The 8,305-nt window shown below is 40.8% G+C and overlaps 1 protein-coding gene across 1 annotated transcript in view; it reads right to left on the bottom strand.

Moving 5' to 3' along the window:
- Window positions 1-1,549: 1,549 nt before the first annotated feature.
- The window catches only part of Rad21 (RAD21 cohesin complex component), a 28,141-nt gene continuing 21,385 nt past the window's right edge, over window positions 1,550-8,305 (bottom strand). Inside the window, exons 10-14 of the mRNA XM_013351278.2 lie at window positions 7,237-7,411; window positions 6,573-6,721; window positions 5,652-5,801; window positions 3,895-3,978; window positions 1,550-3,190 (exon numbers count right to left, since the gene is read on the bottom strand). Of these exons, the coding sequence (XP_013206732.1) occupies window positions 2,999-3,190; window positions 3,895-3,978; window positions 5,652-5,801; window positions 6,573-6,721; window positions 7,237-7,411 (750 nt within the window). The 3' untranslated portion in view covers window positions 1,550-2,998. The remainder of the gene's footprint in view (window positions 3,191-3,894; window positions 3,979-5,651; window positions 5,802-6,572; window positions 6,722-7,236; window positions 7,412-8,305) is intronic.

Raw genomic sequence — 8,305 nt, 5'->3', positions numbered from 1 at the left:
GAGAGACAATGTTCACCCAGGGCCCAATCAGTGATTGACAAGAGATAGGCTTAAAACCTAGGTCAAGTCTGATATTTCTATCAAGAGCTTTAATATAACCCCCCCCCCCCAAACAAAATAAACTCATTTCAAGAGCCACATTTCGAGAAGACACCACCAGCCGATCCCTTTATGTAATTTCTACAGTGTGGATAGTCAACTTGCCTTTGCTGGAATGCTAGTATTTTACCACAGATATCTACTAAAGGACCAACCCTGACAATTCTGAGAGCTTGGAATACCTCACATACATTTTGCATTACTAGTCAAACTGGTAGGAAGACTTTGATCTTAAAAATAAATGCTTTAAGTATAGCCAATTATTTATGTCACTTGTTTTCTGGGGGCTTAACGAGCACTCAGCCAGAAAGTCTGACCGAGGGTGACACAGGGCGTGCATCCGCACAATTTCCCTTGAGGAATACCCTCAGCTGAAATCTAAAAGGTAAGTAGCTACATTACTGCTCACACAAGCAACTCACACTGCAGACAATAGACTTGGAGGGATTCCTAGTCGATACCTTTAGTCTCTCCTAACTCCTAACACCCCACCATTATCAGCATCCTGAAAATAGTGCATTTCAAAAATGAGTCCCTTGTTTTAAACATTTTTGCAAAAGCTATAATTTATTGAATACCTAGTTTTAGAAACTTCACTATTCTTTATATCATATAATTTTGAAGATTTCAAGACAAAATTTCGTAATTGAGAAAACCAAGACCCAAGACCACTCATGCTAAAAGGCACAGTGAGGTTTCAAATCCTGGTATATTTTACCTGCAAGTATCAAGTCTTTCTAGCAGACACATTCTTAAATTCAGTTACGGTGGCATGATAGCAGAGATTGCTCTCACTTACACAGTAAGAACACCTTTCTGCGGCATTCAGTGTCCCCCACGATGGTGGCAGCAGACCCACAAGCTTTACAGCTCCTCCATTCATTCAGTTATTACTCAGGAAGAAGCAGGAGGCACAAGGACACTCTGCAGAGCCCAGGCCAGTCTGCTTTAACGTTCACCGGATGTGTGACTGCAGTGAGCAGCCATGTCAAGTACACCACACAGTCTGAATCTTACCAGCTGCTCCGTCTGTTACCTGGGCAGCTCCAGCTGTGCTGTCTTTCCCCTTCTCCACACCTGGACGCCCACCTTCTAAGAGGCCCGCCTGACTCCTCCTGGACGCCCACCTTCTAAGACGCCCGCCTGACTCCTCCTGGACACCCACCTGACTCCTCACTCTAACACTGCAGCCTGCCCACACCCTGGACCTGCGACTCAGGCGCCCGTTGGAACGACAGCTCTAAGAAGGCAGAGGAATTTGCTGTGTATATGGACTCCAAGTACCTTGCCTAGGTTTAGAACTACCTTAAGACAGTGCAGTCTTCCAACACAAGTTGTCGCTTGTAACGAACAGATTATTCTAGATAAGTCAAATTAAATATTTGGCCATTTTGCTTTTTCAGCTGACATTTCTCCTGGGACAGACCACCAACTGAGCATATTCCAAATGTACGGCTCGAAACACAACTTTTATTAGAAAAGTCATACATAACATAGCGTCAACTATTTTCAAGAACAATATTAAACCCAGTAAGCAACAAAAACCAGACTAACAAAATGTGTAACAAGAAACTAATGACCTTTCTATGATCAAGCATTCAATTATCTACAGTGTCTTTTTACAAAGGGGATATCCATGGTTTACAGGCACGTCGTATTGAAAATAAAACTGCAAGAGCAATTTTATACAATTACCATTCTCAAGAAACTGAATCATTAAAATAGTAATTACGAGTTCACAAATTTAAAATATTTCACATAATTTAAAATTACTGGGTATACATGGAAATCTTAACTTTTAAAACTGATTTCCCCCCCTTAAAAGTGCCAACACTTAAGCTAGAACTTTCAACATAATTTTGCCCTACAAGTGAAGACATATTTTGATATTCATATAGTCACATAATTTCTGGTGCTATCTGGTCTGTTAATAATAAAGCCTTAATCTGGATGTTTTTTCTCCATTTAAATTATAGGAAACTGATACAGGATTACAGTTGCAAAGCTAATAAAGTGAGTTCCAAATACAGGAGTGTGCAGCATTGGAAAGAGATCAGCACTAACATTTATAATAAATATCAGAGAAGCCATTAGTTTTTACAGCACTGTTTGCTTAAAGCAAAGTCAATCTGGTATAGTTTCTCATCTGTCTGCCCTTCAGCAGGCAGGGGGAATTTCTATTTTCATGATCTCATTACTCCAGCAAACATACCCAAGCATCTTTAAAAAAGTGACCGGCAGCCCCTGGAGTTCCAGCACTGTAGAAGTCTCTCATCATTCTGAGCTGCGCTAATGTCGGAGTTCCTAAGACTCACACGGAATGGTTTCAGAACACAACAGTCCAAGAGGATCAGTCCTAACACAATTCACAAACTCTTGCTCATTATGGGATTACTTTAAAGCATGATCAAGAAGACAGTAACGTGTTCACGTGCTAGCACAATGGTTAACCAGACTGCTGGTTTCACTGATGGGAAGACATTTTCCCTTCCTGTCAAGGGACTCAAACCACTAGCTCTTAAAAGTGTCAGGTATTTCCTAGGCAGGTTTTCCTTTCAACACAGTAATGAAAAACTGACATAAAAATGGAGACTTTTGACTGTTACTCCATATTCTTATATGCACCAATATTGCACACATCTGTTCTGAACTGTTAAAAATCTTCTGGGTTCTTGTGGTACTGTTTTCTCCAGGAATACAAACCCAAGTCAAATAAGCAGTTTCCCTTAATAGATGGCAGCAAATTAGAAACACTGGGGGGGGGGGGGGGGAAAAAAAAAAAAAGGGGAAAGTTTTTTAAAAAAAATCTAAAAACTTTCTTAAAGGGTTTTGGTGCCCTACACATGGGGCAATTTGTATGTACTAGTGAGTGAACACTAGCTCAAATGCTTCTAGCGCCTCAGATAATATGGAACCTTGGTCCGGGTGTTGCAATGATGTCACTGTATGGCTCTTCCTGTGTGAGCTCGATGGCTTGCTGCTTTTTAAGAACTAAAAAGCTGTAGAACTTTGCTGCAGCCTGCTTCCTATTTGTGTTTCGACACAGCTCAAGCAAACTGATCGACTCAGCTCCTGTTTTGGCAAGAGCACGCTGAAATAAAACAAAGCAAAACAGATGAATTCAAGTAACATAACACACAATAAAGAAATAACTGGATAACACTAATTTTGTACAATCAGTTGGGGCTGAGACTGGACATTCGCATTGAGTTATGTGATTCTCATGTTATTCAATAAGGTAAAGGACTATAAAATATTACAGCACATCTAAAGGCAAAATAAAGTTCATGAAATAAGCAAAGTTGCTTCAATATAGACATGAGACAGTAAAAATAAGTTCTTAGTGGATTAAAGCAAGAACAACAGCAAACTCAAATCAATTCCACTTCAGCCCCCAAACCCCAAGTATTCATTCCTTCAATCTACTGTAGGAAACCTTGCACAACTTGCCAGGAATTTCATTTCGCTCAAACCTCATCTGTGTCTGGACTGCTAAGACAGAGGGTGACTGACACCTGGCACTCTATGACGCAGCACAGTAACTTGTTCAATGAACGTAAAACACAAATGCACACAGGAGTGGTCTCGATCACAGTGCCACGGATCTGCTTTTCAGGATAACCGTGGCTAAGCACCTAGATGCTTGCTAGGTTTACTCCTGGCTCTACAGGTCACCTATGTAGTTAAAAAACTTCAAAACAACGCAGCCCTGGAAACACTTCCACAAAGGTGTGACTTGAGATTCCAGTAGGACTTCTTTCTGGGCAACGACTCCCTGCAGACTATGCTGCATACCTGAAGACCATGAAGCATCTGCTGAGTCCTTTTGTTCCACCTCCTTTCCTCTTGGTCCTGATCACCCCCCGAGGCATCTTCATCCTGAATAAATGACCACCACAAGTTGAAAACTTGAAAACCTGCGCTCGGCTGACATGAGAGCAGCACCTCTCTCTATCTGGAAAGCTTTTGATTAATACAGTCTGAAGCATCTACAGGAATTATAATCTCGCTGCTTCAAAATCATTTGCCATCTATTATGAACTTTGAAATTTGTCTTCCTGATAGCAAAGGAAAGTACTTACAAACAAACATTTGAATATAATGCCTCTGTACTGGTCTATATGGATGTGGTCTACATAACATGGACCATGGTTAAGAACCTTAAGCCGGGGGCTAGAGAGATGGCTCAGAGGCTAAGAGTATTGGTTGATCTTTCAGAGAACCCGAGTTCAATTCTCAGCAACCACATGGTGGCTCACAACCATCTCTAATGAGATCTGGTGCGCAGACAGAACACTATATACATAATAAATAAATATTTTTAAAAAAAGAAGAAAAAAAAAAAAAGGAAGAAAAAAGGAAGAACCTTGAGCCAGGACTCAAATCACATTAGGTACAATGTTTCCTTCAATTTCATATAGCTGGAAGTAAAACCAAGCAAAACAGATCAATTAAGTAACCTACATCATAAAGTAGTATTTGGATGATGCCAATTCAGATGCTGGGAAAAATTAATGTTCAATGTTAATTCTGTAGTATGATTTTCTAGACTGTCATCACCAACCAGTAACAAAAAGCCTGCATAATGTCTGATGGACTCAGACTGCTACACATTGAGAGGCACACTATTAATTATTAACATATACTTTACACCAGCTGTCCAAATAGCCATTAAAATAATAAAATGACCATAGCTCCAGCACACGGGTATTAGACACCATGTTCTAAGGAGCTGGGATCAGCAGCTTCACTTGGAACAGGAATCGAGCTTTAATACCGATTCATTATAAAATCTGAGATGACATTCCAATCTAGTAGAGGTTTGGAAACTAAATTTTAGCTTTTAAAATAATGCAATGTTACACTAAAGCATCTGCCATGAAGATGAACTAGAAACATGATGGCTCCTTGCAAAACTATATTCAATATATACACAATGGTCTTGAAAAGAATTATAGCAACCTCATTTCGTTATCTGGAAAAGATTTTAAAGGCAAAAGTTTAAGTAGATACATATATGACAAAACACCAAATGAAGAGGGTTAATTAAGTTATACAACCTCAATTAGAAAACTTTAGAAAGGACTGTAACATACCCCAGGGAAAAGGAAAGCCATGTCTAAAGCATCTCTAGTCTGTAAAAAGTGACAGTTCTCCAAGTTCCCACTCACACGAGCCAGGTCTTAGTCTGGCCTAATTAAAACAAAGCCCAAACTGAGGCAAATGGAATATGTCTGGTTAGCTGGTTTCTGGGCCACAGGTAGAAGGTTTGAGCAGAGGCTGGCTTTAATAGCACTAAACTGAATACTGATCAATCTGTAAGGGCAGTCCCTTCTTTCTCCTGAGGGAAACAGAAAATTACTGCACAGCACAAAATGTGATGTACTCAGTGATTCACGGCACTAAGAATTCAGTTCAAGTTTGATTCTATCTGAACATTTTTCTTCGCTCTGATGCCCAACATTAAATGGCTTGGCTCAAACGTGTCAGGCCAATGAGCTTTTCTAAATTGGGAATCTCCTTTACTCACTGTAGAGCTCTAGTTTTCTTACCTCCTCCTCTTCTTCCTCTTCCTTTTCTTTCTCTTTCTCCTTCTCTTTCTCTGGCAGAAGCTCTAACTCTGGGATCAGCTGACAGATGTTTGGAGGCTCTTCTGGGGGAAGTTCTACTGGTGGTATCTCCATCTGCTCTACCTGCTGAGGCTTCAACAAAAACAGAAGGCAATTCAAGATCCAGGTTTTCATGGGAGCGTCATTAAATGTAGGAAGGGGGGTCAATGACTTTCAAGCCACTCCAGTCACTTACTATCTATCCATCCCACACTCTGTCAGCAAGAGCTTTGGACTCAGCATCAAGTAACATGGAAACGGGCACCGCTTGGAGTGCCTCTTTGCTACTTCATTTTGAGATTAGTATAAGAATCTGAGACCACTGCATGAAGTATTTAAGAAACTACCAGGAGAGTAGTCACTGGTTTCTGTGCTCAAGGAGAAAAGGGCAACAAAGTTGTCCTATCAACTGTTTATGCTGAAGGCTGAAATAGGAGCCCAATGTTACCAAAGGCTGCTTTCCTCTTCAGATTAATTTATCTCTCAGACTTAAAGTTGGCTGTCACTTATTCACTGTTTTACAATTATTTAAGAATATACCAACTATTAAAACTTGTCCGGTATTGGCGAGATGTAGGAATTTTCCAATAACCCAGTACAGGTTTAGAGCCCACTAACGTCACACTGACTAAGGTTACTCATTTTGGCCCACTGTGAAGCAAGACTATTCACGAAGAACCAAGAAGTCTCTGCTGAGTTTCATGTCCCTTTCCCACAGAAGATAAAAAGACGGTGCCAGTAAACTCCACTGCCGGTCTTCTGGACCCATTCTCTGCCTAAATTAAGACACTCCTAAACCAAAGCCTCCTTAAATGCCACTTGGAGCTAACTGCAGGACCCTGTCCCAATGTTTCCTTAACTTACAGGTATCACGGGCTCTGGGTCAATCTGTCCAGCTTTCCGCTTCACTCCCTGAGGGGGCGGTGGGGGCATGGCCGACTCATCTATGCTTGTTCTGCTGGCCTCCATCACTGACTCCTGGAGGCGGCTTGGCTCCTCCAAAATGGGCTCATCTGCAAACATCACAAGAATTTAGTTTTCAACAATATTTTGAAACAATTTGCTTTGAAAATTAGTTTACTAAGCCACAGATACAGTTACGTTCCCTAATGAGGAAAGCCAGTAAGCACAGCACCAGGATCACTGAGCTTATAACAATGCAAGTGTAACAGGTGGGGAGAAGTTTTATTTTTTTTTTTTAAATTTCATTTTTTGGTTTTTTGGGATGCATTTCTCTGTGTAGTTCTAGCTGTCCTTGCGCTCTGTCTCCCGAGTGCTGGGACGGAAGTGTCACCACTGCCTGGGAGAGCAGTCTTTACAAGCGTTCCCTCCCAGTCCTACACAGACACCCTTAATTATCACTCCAGTTAGCCCAAGCCCTGCAGCTTTGTCAAGGTGAGTTTCTGAAGGCAAGGAGATACATGCATCGCCATGCCCCCCCAAACAAGCTCACTCCTCATTCTACATCATGGCTGCTTTGAGGTGTTTGAAGCTTCATCCGGGAGGGAACCCTCACAGCAGTACTGACCGATGACTTCACGCTGCTGCTGCTGCTGCTGTTGCTGCTGCTGCTGCTGCTCCTCTCTGGGAACCTCTGGATTCTCAAACTCCTTGAGGAACTCATCCAAATTATCTGCCTCTCCCCCTTTCCTCCTTTTTCTAAGGTCTTCTGGTACAAGTGGTGTAAGACAGCGTGTGAAGAGCTATCAAAAATAAGCAAAACATCAACTATAAAACCACACCAATGGAAGACTAACACCTGTGTTTTGTATTTTCATTAAGGAATATTTTAACAGTTTACAGCCAGTAAACGCACACTTTAGCAATGTACTTAACATTCTCACACTTCATTTCCATCTGAAAATGATCTGAAATTCGTTTAAATTATAATTGCAATCCTTTTAGAAAGTTGAAAACAAATGTATCTATTAAGCTTCAAGGTCTGAAATGTGTTTACCTGCAGTTATTTTCACTGATAAATGCAACACTCCACCTGTCACAAGACTGAAGAGATTTCCCTCGTGTAGCATTACCACACAACATCACCACAAAAATATGTGATTATTTCATGAATGAATAGCACCTCACAGTTTAAGCTATAAACAGCAATGTAATGAACATATTGGCAGAAGCAGTTCTTCCCCAAATTTTAAATCCTTGTCTAGAAAAAAAAAAGAATCAACTGAATCAAAAATTAAAAATTTTTGAGATATCTATTAGCCTACATTCATTGTATGAAAATGGGTTTATTATGGCATTTTAATACATGTACATACGCTAATTCATTACCTCTACGTCTCTCTTTTTTTTTGTGAGCAAAGTGTAGTGTAGGGAGTTTAATTAGGGGTGCACACATGAGCACGGGTGTAGGGGTAGTTATATAAATATAGGTACATTACTAGTGGCTATGCCACCAAAGAAATGCCTATTTCCAAAGGGTAAACGTGGCCTTCTTCAAAACTGTCTGACAGTGTTTCCAATAAAGAGCAACCCATCAGAACCTTGCTGCTCTGGAGTAGTTGGAGTACACTTCAGCTAACAGCACCATTCAAGCAAGACGCCACAAAAACATATTGTGCAGTAGTTTGGAACCCAGG

The sequence above is a fragment of the Microtus ochrogaster genome, linkage group LG3 (assembly GCF_000317375.1).
Source record: "Microtus ochrogaster isolate Prairie Vole_2 linkage group LG3, MicOch1.0, whole genome shotgun sequence".
In the NCBI taxonomy this organism is placed as follows: Eukaryota; Metazoa; Chordata; class Mammalia; order Rodentia; family Cricetidae; genus Microtus; species Microtus ochrogaster.
The sequence above is the reverse complement of the archived record's forward strand: the minus strand, read 5'-3'. Positions and strand labels throughout refer to the sequence as shown.